At 42.4% G+C, this 14,250-nt stretch overlaps 2 protein-coding genes across 3 annotated transcripts; one reads left to right on the top strand and one right to left on the bottom strand.

The window, feature by feature from the left end:
* The first annotated feature begins 2,688 nt into the window (after positions 1-2,688).
* On the top strand, positions 2,689-8,729 carry si:dkey-19b23.7. 2 transcript variants are annotated; one of them, XM_041884041.1, is made up of 8 exons: positions 2,689-3,047; positions 3,404-3,475; positions 5,024-5,095; positions 5,356-5,570; positions 5,701-5,761; positions 5,845-6,010; positions 6,140-6,337; positions 7,591-8,729. In XM_041884041.1, exons 1-8 carry the CDS (start codon positions 3,033-3,035, stop codon positions 7,713-7,715), a joined length of 924 nt encoding a protein of 307 aa, XP_041739975.1. In that variant the 5' UTR covers positions 2,689-3,032; the 3' UTR covers positions 7,716-8,729. The 2 variants fall into 2 exon arrangements, with proteins under 2 accessions (XP_041739975.1, XP_041739976.1); XM_041884042.1 differs by lacking the exon at positions 2,689-3,047 and having other exon boundaries at positions 3,448-3,475; positions 5,356-5,586.
* A 946-nt stretch (positions 8,730-9,675) lies between these two features.
* Positions 9,676-12,632, bottom strand: LOC123484477. Its single transcript, XM_045214863.1, has 2 exons — positions 12,019-12,632; positions 9,676-11,762 (listed from the first exon to the last, which is right to left on the bottom strand). Exons 1-2 carry the CDS (start codon positions 12,620-12,622, stop codon positions 11,677-11,679), a joined length of 690 nt encoding a protein of 229 aa, XP_045070798.1. The 5' UTR covers positions 12,623-12,632; the 3' UTR covers positions 9,676-11,676.
* Between the last annotated feature and the right edge of the window lie 1,618 nt (positions 12,633-14,250).

Genomic DNA, 14,250 nt, shown 5'->3' with positions numbered 1-14,250 from the left:
TTTCAGCATGACAATGATCCTGTGTCATTGCCAACAAAGGGTATATAACAAAGTATTGAGAAACTTTTGTTATTGACCAAATACTTATTTTCCAACATAATTTGCAAATAAATTCATTAAAAATCCTACAATGTGATTTTCTGGAATTTATTTTCTCATTTTGTCTGTCATAGTTGATGTGTACCTATGATGAAAATTACAGGCCTCTCTCGTCTTTTTAAGTGGGAGAACTTGCACAATTGGTGGCTGACTAAATACTTTTTTCCCCCACTGTACATATGAAGTGGGTAAAACAGTATGTAAACATTATTAAAGTGACCAGTGTTTAATGACTATGTACATAGGGCAGCAGTCTCTAAGGTGCAGGGTTGAGTACCGGGTGGTAGCCGGCTAGTAACAGTGACTAAGGTTCAGAGCAGGGTACTGGGCAGAGGCTGGCTAATGGTGACTATTTAACAGTCTAATAGCCTGGAGATAGAAGCTGTTTTTCAGTCTCTCGATCCCAGCTTTGATGCACCTGTACTGTCTCTGCCTTCTAGATGGTAGTGGGGTGAACAGGGCGTAGCTCTGATGCTGAGGTCCTTGATGATCTTCATGTGACACCAGGTGCTGTAGATGTCCTGGAGGGCAGGCAGTGTGCCCCCGGTGATGTGTTGGGCTGACCGAACGAACCACCCTCTGGAGAGCCCTGCTATTCCGGAAGATGCAATTGCAGTACCAGGTGGTGATACAGCCCGACAGGATACTCTCAATGGTGCATCTGTAGAAGTTTGTGAGGGTCTTAGGGGCCAAGCTGAATTTCTGTATTTGACTGCCGAATACAGTCAATTACACACAGAAAAACATACCAAAGAAAATACATGTAGTGGGATTCATTGTTGAGTGCAACATCAGTGGATGAGGTGAGTTTCCCACCCCAACCTAGTGTAAAGCAATTGGAAAAGGGCTTTATAAATCCAAACCATTATTATCATCACAAATAAGGAAATTCCAATATGGGTCAATCAAGTCATCCTGGTTGTCGACGTGGCAGGCCAGAAAGGAGGCGCCGAACGCCAGGTCTCCATGGTGATTCAAGAGTGCACTGTAGCCACACTCAGTGGCCTGCTGACCAGACAGGAAGTGGACTCCATGGTGGTTTCATGACATCAGAGGTTTAAAGGAAGTGAGTGTCAATATTCACAGTGCATCTAGCTATGCTGCCCTCCACATTCCAATTACATATATTTTCCTCCCAAAAATGCATTCTGTCTAGACACTCACTTCCTGTAAACCTATAGTCTATGATGTATACAATTATGTGTAGAATGCACCAGTGGCAGTTGTATAATTAATACTTATTACTCTAAGGGGACAAAACATTTTTAATTTAATTGAATGATGGCTGAAGCCATCACTATTTTCAACCAATAAAGTTACACTTTTACCTTCAATGTCGAACATTACACTTTCAACTTCAAAGTCGAATCGGATCATTGGGCAGAGGGAGCCAGACACTCAAACTGGAATGTTCCTTTAACACAGGACAGATGGAATCATTACCATAAACTAATTGACACAGAACATGTTGTATTTGGTATGAGTCAGTCATAAAGCAAGGAGGCTGATCAACAGTGGCATGTGTTTCACAGATGATGTTTATCTATGGTTTTTCCATCCGTCTATGACACATACATTAACCACATGCAACCCCAATAACAACAACATGGTGAATGAATAACAATACGGGATTTTGGACAGTTTCATCATGTGTTTCCTTTGTTTCAGGGTTATTTTCCAATCCTGTCAGATATACATGCATCATTTAAATGCATCTAAGATTCACTTTTATTGTGAATCTTTTATTGGATGATGTCCTAATAAATTATCTCAATTTTTGCATTAGAGCATCAGTTTTGGATTTGTCCACATTTTCCACGGTGTGCGGGTCTCCATCTCTCCTACAAAGTACTTGACTGAAGTCTCCTCTAGTGATACTAAGAAAGGTTATGCTGTAGATGGCCACCAGGGAACGACACTATCATATGACAGTTTTAGAGAGAGAAGCAGTCCGGTAGTTCATGTATAAACTCATTGAGTCCGGTGGGTGAGAGCAGCACTGTAAATTGAATCAAATTTTGCAACTGGTACATGAGTATGGGTACAGTTGAGCGTAGCACAGAGTAACAGTATGCTGGAAGAAAGACCGGTAGAAGTGAGGAATTAAAATGTATATATTTATATGGATTACCTATTGTATTACTGTGACCAAATACTACCTTCCACTCTTAAAACTCACCCCAGCATGTCTTTGAGAGACCGAACTTTTATTTTACAATGTATGTTCATGTTTGGTATAGTGTAAAGGTGAAGTGAAAAATAACTTAATTTCTATTTCCATATCTTTTTCTATTTTCTTGTGCAATTACTCAAACGTACAAATTGTGTTGCTGTCCATAATTGGCGCTATTTTGACTATTGTTGACACCTGTTCGCGCCTAATTGGTAGAAAGCTAATTGCTGTCATAGGATCTACCAATTAACAAGGCACATGGAAGAACCGCTGTTTGGCTGCCTGGCCCATGATACAAATATACAAATATTCAAATCCCATGCATTAATTGGCCATCATATTTCTGAAATCACTTTAGGCTTAAATGTATGTACTCCTACCCAACAGGTCCACATATCATGTCTAAACCCGCATTTATCCTACGTTTCTGTGTAGCAGGGGAAGATACAGATGATCCCTTGCGTGTGAGACAACACCCCAGAGATGAGATCGAAGAACAAGGGATCTCCCGAAATAATATCTATATTTTAGATCTCTGTCTTTAAAGAAAATGTATTTGGTAGATAATTGTACCTCAGAAAGACGCTTAAGATTCTGATGCAGAATACATTTAATTAAGATTAATGAAAAATAGGGAAGGAATGTGTGCGGTTGCAATTTAATCGTTTTATGTGTAACGTTAGGTGTGACCGCGCACATTAACGCACTGCAAACGTGCTAAAATACACAGTTCTAGGTTTAGATTTTTACAGACAACAAGATGAGCAGTGGCAGTGTAAGTAACCAGCCTAAGGGATCTATTGTGTTTCGTAAAATTAATCATTTGACAATTACATGTTTCTTGTATTCAATCACCCACAGTTTAAATATGATCAATGATGTCGTTTTAAAATGCAGTTCGTGATATTCTTTGATTTATATTTCCTTTGAATTCATAACCATGCATCTAAATGTCAGCGGATGTATTTTTTGTGCACCATATATTAGGATGCTTGTCAAAGATGCTGAGGTGTTGCTAGGTGATAAGGGGTATTTTATTTTCTATGCACCCTATGAGGTCCTTGCTTTCAGATGAGCAACATTTGCCAAAATATGACATTCACAAAGTGTGTGTGTGTGTGTGTGTGGCAGAAGCGAGAGAGAGAACAGAGGAAAAAACTGCAGCACTTTCTGACAGACCTGGCCTTATTGGGATCATTGCAGGTTAGTTCTTATAGTTCTAGAACCAGATAAATGATAGTTACAGAATATCTAAATAATAATAATTTGAAAGGTCAGAAAACATACACTACCGTTCAAAAGTTTGGGGTCACTTAGAAATGTCCTTGTTTTCGAAAGAAAAGCAATTTTTTTGTCCATAAAAAGAACATCAAATTGATCAGAAATACAGTGTAGACATTGTTAATGTTGTAAATGGCTATTGTAGCTGGAAACTGCTGATTTTTTATGGAATATGTACATAGGCGTACAGAGGCCCATTATCAGCAACCATCAGTCCTGTGTTCCAATGGCACGTTGTGTTTGCTAATCTAAGTTTATCATTTTAAAAGGCTAATTGATAATTAGAAAACCCTTTTGCAATTATGTTAGCACAGCTGAAAACTGTTGTGCGGATTAAAGAAGCAATAAAACTGGCCTTCTTGAGACTAGTTGTGTATCTGGAGCATCAGCCATTGTGGGTTCGATTACAGGCTCAAAATGGCCAGAAACAAAGAACTTACTTCTGAAACTTTTCAGTCTATTCTTGTTCTGAGAAATGAAGGCTATTCCATGCGAGAAATTGCCAATAAACTGAAGATCTGAACGCTGTGTACTAATCCCTTCACAGAACAGCGCAAACTGTCTCTAACCAGAATAGAAAGAGGAGTGGGAGGCCCCGGTGCACAACTGAGCAAGAGGACAAATACATTAGTGTCTAGTTTGAGAAACAGGCGCCTCACAGGTCCTCAACTGGCAGCTTCATTAAATAGTAACTGCAAAACACCAGTCTCAACATCAACAGTGAAGAGGCGACTCCGAGATGCTAGGCAGAGTTCCAAAGAAAAAGCCATATCTCAGACTGCCCATCTTAATATTTTCTTTTTATTGGCCAGTCTGAGATATGGCTTTTTCTTTGCAACTCTGCCTAGAACTCCTCTTTCTATTCTGGTTAGAGCCAGTTTGCGCTGTTCTGTGAAGGGAGTAGTACACAGCGTTGTATGAGATCTTCAGTTTCTTGGCAATTTCTCGCATGGAATAGCCTTAATTTCTCAGAACAAGAATAGACTGACGAGTTTCAGAAGAAGGTTATTTATTTCTAGGCCATTTTGAGCCTGTAATCCACAATTGTTGATGCTCCAGATACTCAACTAGTCTCAAGAAGGCCAGTTTTATTGCTTCTTTAATCAGCACAGCAGTTTTCAGCTGTGCTAACATAATTGCAAAAGGGTTTTCTAATGATCAATTAGCCTTTTAAAATGATAAACTTGGATTAGCAAACACAACATGCCATTGTTACACAGGACTGATGGTTGCTGATAATGGGCCTCTGTACGCCTATGTAGATATTCCATTAAAAATCAGCCGTTTCCAGCTACAATAGCCATTTACAACATTAACAATGTCTACATTGTATTTCTGATCAATTTGATGTTATTTTAATTGACCAAAAAATTGCTTTTCTTTGGAAAACAAGAACATTTCTTTGTGACCCCAAACTTTTGAACGGTAGTGTATATTATCATCAGGATAATTTCTTGTCTCTCAATGTAGGGTTTCCGGTACTTTCAACCTTGGCTGAGGGGGAGAGAGGAGCTACTCCTGACTGTAGTCAATGAAGACCTGGTTAGTGTTTAACTAACTCCACTAACTGCAGCTATCTTGTTTTCTCAAACATCCAGAAATCGATGACGAGCCATTCCTTTAAGTCTATATTATGGTTCTTCTTTTATTCCAGGACAGTAAGGAGAAAACGTTTTAAAACTGAGTGAAACACAGAAATTCTACTTTAACTTGACCAATTAGAACCCAGATTTTCATTCCCTCTTCCAAAACCTTTTGCTACTGTGTGCCCTACTGAACACGACCCTGGTCTCCCCCTTCAGGGTTGGCGTTCCCCTCGGTTCATGGTGTCGGCAGCCTCCTCCTTCAGTAGCAGTTCCTCATCCAGCAGCACCAGTAGCACCTACAGCCTGGCTAGTGACACCAGCTCCCCCCTGCCTGGGGACCACCAGGGGCCTCATCAAGGCCCTCAGGGGCCACAAAGCATGCCAAGGAAGCAGCAGCACTCATCACAGGGGCCCCACCACCATGCCCACAAGTGAGGCGTCATGCAAGTATAAACGTACACACACAAATTCACACATATGCACATTTGAAACACACACAACATGCATGGATTCATGCCCACATGCACTCACACAGAATAATTTATCTATCTTTTTCCACAGGGGCAGCAGTGAGGCCCATCTCCTACCAGCCTCCCCCAGTGAAAGAGAGATTGCAGTGCCTGTGAGTATAGTCATCATTGCGTTCCATTCACTTTGAATTGTTAATAAATCTGTTTTTATTCTGATTCTCGCTCATCTCTTCAGGAAGTGAATTGCACTCTTTTCCTATTGGCTGGCTACGCCAAGTATGGTCGCCCGTACGCCTGGATAAGGTCCAATCACGAGCGCCTGGTCAACATCGGAGGCACTGATTCAATGGTCAAGGACACACCCATGAAACTCAAGGCCATCACGGACTGGGGATCACAAGGTTTAGAACGTTTATATTTATGTTCTTCTAGTTTGCACACCACCATGACAATAATCCATCTGAAACATTGCATCACGTACTTGGCTGATCAGCTATCCTCCTTCTCCTCTTTGGTCCTTTTTCCTATAGGAATACGGGTATGGGATGTAGTGAGTGAGCTGGTGTGCCTGTGCACTGTTCCATCTCCCTCCAACCCCTTTGCCCTGGACATGCGCTACCTGAAAAACCTTCCTCTCCCAGAGCGCTTCCTGGTCTCTGGGGCTCTGCTTAACTTCCTGGAAACCTACGCTGTCTATGGCAACCGGGATGAGCTGCACTACGACAAAGGTAAGTCAAAATTAAATAAAACTTCCTGGAAATGTATCTGAGATACGTACACTACCGTTCAAAAAACGGCAATTTTGCAATTATGTTAGCACAGCTGAAAACTGTTGTGCTGATTAAAGAAGCAATAAAACTGGCCTTCTTGAGACTAGTTGAGTATCTGGAGCATCAGCCATTGTGGGTTCGAAATGGCCAGAAACAAATAACTTTCTTCTGAAAGTCGTCAGTCTATTCTTGCTCTGAGAAATGAAGGCTATTCCATGCGAGAAATTGCCAAGAAACTGAAGATCTCGTACAACACTGTGTACTACTCCCTTCACAGAACAGCGCAAACTGTCTCTAACCAGAATAGAAAGAGGAGTGGGAGGCCCCGGTGCACAACTGAGCAAGAGGACAAATACATTAGAGTGTCTAGTTTGAGAAACAGACGCCTCACAGGTCCTCAACTGGCAGCTTCATTAAATAGTACCCGTAAAACACCAGTCTCAACGTCAACAGTGAAGCGGCGACTCCAGGATGCTGACCTTCTAGGCAGAGTTGCAAAGAAAAAGCCATATCTCAGACTGCCCATCTTAATATTTTCTTTTTATTGGCCAGTCTGAGATATGGCTTTTTCTTTGCAACTCTGCCTAGAAGGTCAGCATTCCGGAGTCGCCTCTTCACTGTTGACGTTGAGACTGGTGTTTTGTGGGTACTATTTAATGAAGCTGCCACTGGAACACAGGACTGATGGTTGCTGATAATGGACCTCTGAATGCCGATGTAGATATTCCATAAAAAAATCAGCTGTTTCCAGCTACAATAGCCATTTACAACATTAACAATGTCTACACTGTATTTCTGATCAATTTGATGTTATTTTAATGGACAAGAAAATGGCTTTTCTTTCGAAAACAAGGAACTTTTTAAGTGACCCCAAACTTTTGAATGGTAGTGTATCTATCTCTGTACCCAGTATCAAATCACCAAGACTAGAATAGGCCTATGGTGCTGGGGTTTAGTGAACATTTTGAATACATAATTTGTTTACAGAATCAAAACATCCAAATATGAATGTGTTGACCTGCAATGCCAAGTGTTTATAAATGGCTTATGATGCCTGGGCTACATTTGTATTTATTATCCAACCAATAATATTCATAAACATAATTATTATGATGATTGTTGCTCTAGTCTATAGTTGCCAGGTAGCACTGTTGGGCTATATATGTGTGGCAAATGGCTTTCCTCTCTTAATCTCTCTCTCTCTCTCTCAGTCGTAGAAGAGGTGAAGTCTCTGAGGCGTCTCCATGTCCAGACTCTGTCTGAGGTCCAGAGGAGACCGGGCAGAAGCACCAGGCCAGCCACTCCCGCTTCAGGAGAGTCCTCAGAGGAAGAGTGACAAGGGTCATATTCCTAAGTGCACAGCACACCGTAGCGAAACGCTTTGCAACGAATAACAAAAAACGACAGTTTCTCATAGGACAAGTCCAGGGGTGCTTTCAGTTCGATATAACGTTTGCCATGTTGCGTAACGGTTTGTACTGAACGACACGTTTCCCAAAAACGTTTGTTCTTCAACGTTCTTGAACAGACTTTGAGGTATGTTTGCTCTGATTGGTAATGCATTTTGAACCCACAACCCATTTTTCAACTGGTCATTCAGAAAAGCACCGGTTCCTTTTTAATTGAACGCTCCACTAATTATTTTCCAACTGAACGCAGCCCAGGTAGTCTCTCCCTGTTTCAGGATGTTTTCTTCCTTTTGGTGTCCCTGAATACAACCCTGATGTGGTGGTCAGAGTAGACATTGTATGATGGAAGGAGACTGAGGGGTACTAGTATATCCCGTTGTCTGTGCATTTTTACTAAAGGTAAACATGTAGCCATATTGAATGATTATTTCCCCAACAGAGGTAGGATCAATGTGCCAATAAGACAATACAAAGGGAACTATTATTTGTCCCAAAAAAATTCTCTAATTCGAATGTGCTAGGCCCATAAATAGGGCACATTTGAATGTATGGTACTCCATCTCAATGTGTTAATGTACTGTAATTTCACCGCCGTCATAGAGTGATGTCGAAGTAAATGCCAGTTTAAGCGATTATGAAATGGGTCAGAATAAAGTAAAGTACCATAAGAAATAAGCCTCATGACTTTCACCTTATCCCATGACCCCTGGTGAACTTCTGCCTTCCAGCTCCGGCCCCATGACAGAATGTTGTTTAATTTGAGTCCTAGATATACTGACCCTTAAAAAAGGGCAAATAGACTTAAATAGATACGCCTCAGATTGTTTTGTCTCATTCATCAAATGCTTGGCACCAGGACTAAAGATACAGTATGTAGGGGGGTACAGGGGGCTCGTTTTGGCCTGAGGTTGGCTGTTTTGATGCTCTGAGTCTTCAGTTAAGGTAGAAAATAAAAACATTTTCAAATATACAAACACATACAGTATCATTGTATAAAGGTTTATTATTTCATAGAATACATATTTAAATATGTGCACAAAGATGTTTTAAACAAGTATAACATAAAACCAGACCTTAAAGCAGGCACTTACACTGCGAAGATGAGGATGTGCCATTTGTAGTTTGAGATACATCAGAATACATAGTCATAAAATAAATGGTTAAACAGACATCCATTGACATAACTTGTCAAGTCAAAGAACAACATTTAAATACAGGCACCTTTTACTGTAAAACATGAAGATATCCCTCGCTAACCTTTTTTTGTTTATTTGTTGTCGTTAAACAAATTGTAAGGTGTAACGTGTGGTGGAAGTCTATAGGGGATGGCCCCTGAGGATAGGTAGGGACTCAAATGTAGAATGACCCCTATACCACCCCATCCATAGATGAGCAGTCTCCTGTGTAAACCCTATACAACACCAGTCAGCTATCATGAAACTAAATTATGCAATACTGCATACTGTAGTATCACTTCTAATGACATCGAGGAATTAAGCTGGGATGTAATGTCTTTACTGTATGGAATGAGCTGATGTGACATGAGGAAGTGTGTGAGGAGCGAGAGAGTGTGTAAGAGAAACAGGTATTTGAGCTTGGGGCCACGCTAACACTAATGCTATGAAACATGCAAAGTCATGAAGTTAGGTTAGGCCAGACAGAGAGGAGAGGTAAAGGGCGGGGCCAAGGAGGATTTGAGTACTAATGTCCCCATCGGAATGCGGGTGCACGGCTGAAGTGCCGAACAGTTCAAACCAACGTTCCTGCCCCACACAGGAACAGAGGTAACCTTGCGGTTAGAGCGTTGGGCCAGTAACAGAAAGGTCGCTGGTTCGAATACCTGAGCCGACAAGGTGAAAAATCTGTCGACGTGCCCTTGAACAAGGCATTTACACCTAATTTGCTCCAGGGGCGCTGAACTACTATGGCTGACCCTGTAAAACACATTTCACTGCACCTACCCGCCGAATGTGATAAAAACATTACTACTCCTACTACTTCGCACACACAGGAATAGTGAGGAACGAGGTGCACCATGGGCGAGTGATTTTTCCACATCAATGCAAATAATATACATCTAACTGGTTCATCACTATAAAAAACTGTTCTAGCAAACACTAACACCTTTAAGGGAGGATTTAGTGTGAATAAGTAGGTTGATATCGCATCTATAGCATACAGAGCCATGAGGCTCATTCAAATTCAGGAAATTAGTGAAGACAGATTTAGCATAGTCTTGGACTAAGATGCACGGTCAATGACCGGCCACATCATCATCATGATGATGTGACACTTTGCTTCTCGAAAGTCCAATATCTTGAAAACTTGACTGCTGACATGGAAAACATTTTGGGACTGAATCAAGTGGACTAATGAAAATAAATATTAAAAGGTTGTTTTTGAATGGATTTTCCCTTTAACAGTGCCATTTGAATTCCACAGCCCAGCCCAGCAATTTATTAACTTAAACTCCCCTGTAAAAGTGTCTAGACATTATTTCCCCATGCTACTAGGCTAGCATTTGGCTTGCAACAGTTGGGGTTCGTCTAAACCTTGCTGCCTGCCTCCGACCCGTGTAACAATGTTGCTGGTTATATTTGTGAGTTCCACCGTGCCATTAGAGAGAATGAACGTGACAAGACTGACAGCTTCTCAGGAAAATTCATTTATAAGGATCATAACATTGGATATGTCAAAAGAAATGGCAATAGAAATAAAGGTAAAACAAACTAAAATGCACATAGTTTGCCATCATTTCAGCTGCTTGATGTGATAGTGTTAGCATTAGTTAGCTAGCCTGCATGGCAACCTTTTTTGGACGACCAGCTCATTTGGCTAGCAACTTCATTATCTCAGAACTAACAACTGGCTTTTGTTCGGACTATATTGTCTGGTGGAAGGATGAAAAAAAAAATGTAGTCATTAAAATAACGTTGAATGAAAACATGTAATTCATCTTTAAAAAATTGCCTCATGCCTTATTGCTTAATTACAGCCCTGCCTACGAACACAGCCTACTGTGTAGCTATGACAACCCAGCCGATTCTATGGTCGGCTCAAATTAACCCTTTATGCCCCATGAATCCTCACACACACACTTTGTACCCCTCTCCCAAGACCAACACTGAGCTCATGTTTCAGGTTCAGCTCAAACAAAGTTCCTCCACCCTTTATAAAAAAAAAAAAAAAAAAAAAAAAATCTGTACTCAGTCAGAAAGAGAACAGGCTGAAGAGCCGTATGGTAAAAACGAACAAATACCTAATTAAAATAAATAACAAAAAAAGATTTAAAAAACAACCATCATTGCTATGACTGTCTGTAACCAGTTTCAACCATTCCAGCCTGTATCCAGCATTGTACTGAGAGAAGATTGTGGTTTGGTGATATCTTTGGTCATATCCTTGTCTAGTTAAAAAAGGCACACAAGACCATGTGCTCCTTTCTTTGAAGCATAACTGGCAGTTCAGAGTATCAATGCCACTCTGTGGAAAACAAGTGACTGAGTGGCGATGGAAATGAGAAGTTCAGCATTGAAGCTTTCCAACAGTGAAAGCAAGTCACAAGGCAACTGAGGTGAATGCTGGCAACAGCATACAGTACCACGCCATCAACCCAACGCCTTGTTCCCTAGTCTTCCAAGGCCAAGTTAGCTAGTCATTAACGGTCCCAGTTAGTAGGCTACTGTTCATTCCAGTCATGAACTGTACTGTAGACTTACTAAGGCAATGCCCCATTTGAAAGAAAGTCCAGCACTGATCTCCCTCCCTCACCCTTCTCTTTTTTTCAGTCCAGTAGTGGTGGGTTCTCTTCTCTTCCCTCCCTCCGTGCTGTAACTAGTCCCTGGGGGTGTGGTCAGTTTAGTGTCCCATGCTGGGGATCTGGGTGTCTCAGTGCCAGATGTCTGAGGTGGATCTCTTCCTGGTCATGGCACTCAGTGGACTGTGAGACAGGGAGCTCCTCTTCTTCCAACGGACTGCAAACCGACACAGAAGAGAGAGGGTGTTAAATGTGCTGGCTGGGCTTGTTTTTATTTTCACATACAACTCTCAAGAAAAGATGGTGAAATGTGCAAATCCACATACATTCATGTGTTAACTGAAGACTATCAATTAATCCCTTTGACAGTTTCCCCTATCGCTAGGCAATCCCCTTACCACCTGCCTAACATTTTTGGTTTCTATTGATTTCAACAGAATATTTCAGTGTGTCAGGTGCTCAGGCGTGTTTACCTCTTCTTAAGCTAGCTGTTAGCATGGAGTTTCGGGAGGTAGCAGAGGTGGTGGACATATCCTCTCCCTCCTTCACCTCAACTTTTTCTGGGGTCAGCGTGCCGGTACTTCCGCCGTCCCCCTGCCAGTCGCTCAGTGCCCTCTGGAAGGAGTGTGCCAGACAGGCCGTCATGTCCCGTGCCCGCTCCGCCCGGCTGCACCAGAACACCCGGCACTGCAGCTGTTGCCCACGCTGCTTACAGATGTACAGAAACACGTTGGGTCTGGTGGAGTCGGCCGCGCAGTAGGCTATGTCCTGGAGGTATGTCTTAGTGAGCTGGCGCCCTGTGCTGAGCTCTTTGACTTCGACATAGCGTGGACGAACAACCAACGCATGGTCTTTGCTCAGCTTCTTTCCATTTGCGGCCCCTTCGAGTAGCCGGGATATGGCGTCCTGGGCCTGCTCTCGATCCAGGGAGAAGATTTTCTCGGTGCCCAGGTAGTGGACCTTGAATAGCGGGTCGCCGTGGGAGAGGGACTCTGTGCGGTCGCGGCGGAAGCGGCGGCGTAAAGCGGCCGGGGATTTCTTGAGGGTCTCTATCAGGTGGAAGGTTTTGAGAGACATGGTGGGTATGAGGGTGGGTTTTGGGGGGGGATCAAGGGGGGGGTTGGGGGTAGATGTGGCACAGGTGTCGTGGTCCTCAGTCCTTTTCCCAGTTGTGTTTCCCACTTTCTCTTTGAATCGGGTACAGTTGGAGTCAACGTTTTGATCTGGAATACAGAGAAAGACGAACAAATTGTGGCCTTGTTAAATACATTACAACATAAATCAGACACATGAATTGTCAATGTTAATGCCATAAGATAAGTTATAATGTGGAATATGGACTCACGGCTCATATAGTTGAGATATTTTACACACACACACACACACACACACACACACACACACACACATATATATATATACACAGTGAGGGAAAAAAAGTATTTGATCCCCTGCTGATTTTGTACGTTTGCCCACTGACAAAGAAATGATCAGTCCATAATTTTAAATGGTAGGTTTATTTGAACAGTGAGAGACAGAATAACAACAAAAAAATCCAGAAAAACGCATGTCAAAAATGTTAAATGTATTTGCATTTTAATGAGGGAAATAAGTATTTGACCCCTCTGCAAAACATGACTTAGTACTTGGTGGCAAAACCCTTGTTGGCAATCACAGAGGTCAGACGTTTCTTGTAGTTGGCCACCGGGTTTGCACACATCTCAGGAGGGATTTTGTCCCACTCCTCTTTGCAGATCTTCTCCAAGTCATTAAGGTTTCGTTGCTAATGTTTGGCAACTCGAACCTTCAGCTCCCTCCACAGATTTTCTGTGGGATTAAGGTCTGGAGACTGGCTAGGCCACTCCAGGACCTTAATGTGCTTCTTCTTGAGCCACTCCTTTGTTGCCTTGGCCGTGTGTTTTGGGTCATTGTCATGCTGGAATACCCATCCACGACCCATTTTCAATGCCCTGGCTGAGGGAAGGAGGTTCTCATCCAAGATTTGACGGTACATGGCCCCGTCCATTGTCCCTTTGATGCGGTGAAGTTGTCCTGTCCCCTTAGCAGAAAAATACCCCCAAAGCATAATGTTCTCACCTCCATGTTTGACGGTGGGGATGGTGTTCTTGGGGTCATAGGCAGCATTCCTCCTCCTCCAAACAAGGCGAGTTGAGTTGATAACAAAGAGCTCCATTTTGGTCTCATCTGACCACAACACTTTCACCCAGTTCTTCTCTGAATCATTCAGCTGTTCATTGGCAAACTTCAGATGGGCATGTATATGTGCTTTCTTGAGCAGGGGGACCTTGCGAGCGCTGCAGGATTTCAATCCTTCACGGCGTAGTGTGTTACCAATTGTTTTCTTGGTGACTATGGTCCCAGCTGCCTTGAGATCATTGGCAAGATCCTCCCTTGTAGTTCTGGGCTGATTCCTCACCGTTCTCATGATCATCGCAACTCCACGAGGTGAGATCTTGCATGGAGCCCCAGGCCGAGGGAGATTGACAGTTATTTTGTGTTTCTTCCATTTGCGAATAATTGCACCAACTGTTGTCACCTTCTCACCAAGCTGCTTGGCGATGGTTTTGTAGCCCATTCCAGCCTTGTGTAGGTCTACAATCTTGTCCCTGACATCCTTGGAGAGCTCTTTGGTCTTGGCCATGGTGGAGAGTTTGGAATCTGATTGATTGATTGCTTCTGTGGAC

This window comes from Coregonus clupeaformis, unplaced genomic scaffold (genome assembly GCF_020615455.1).
Source record: "Coregonus clupeaformis isolate EN_2021a unplaced genomic scaffold, ASM2061545v1 scaf0327, whole genome shotgun sequence".
NCBI lineage: Eukaryota > Metazoa > Chordata > Actinopteri > Salmoniformes > Salmonidae > Coregonus > Coregonus clupeaformis.
The sequence above is the reverse complement of the archived record's forward strand: the minus strand, read 5'-3'. Positions and strand labels throughout refer to the sequence as shown.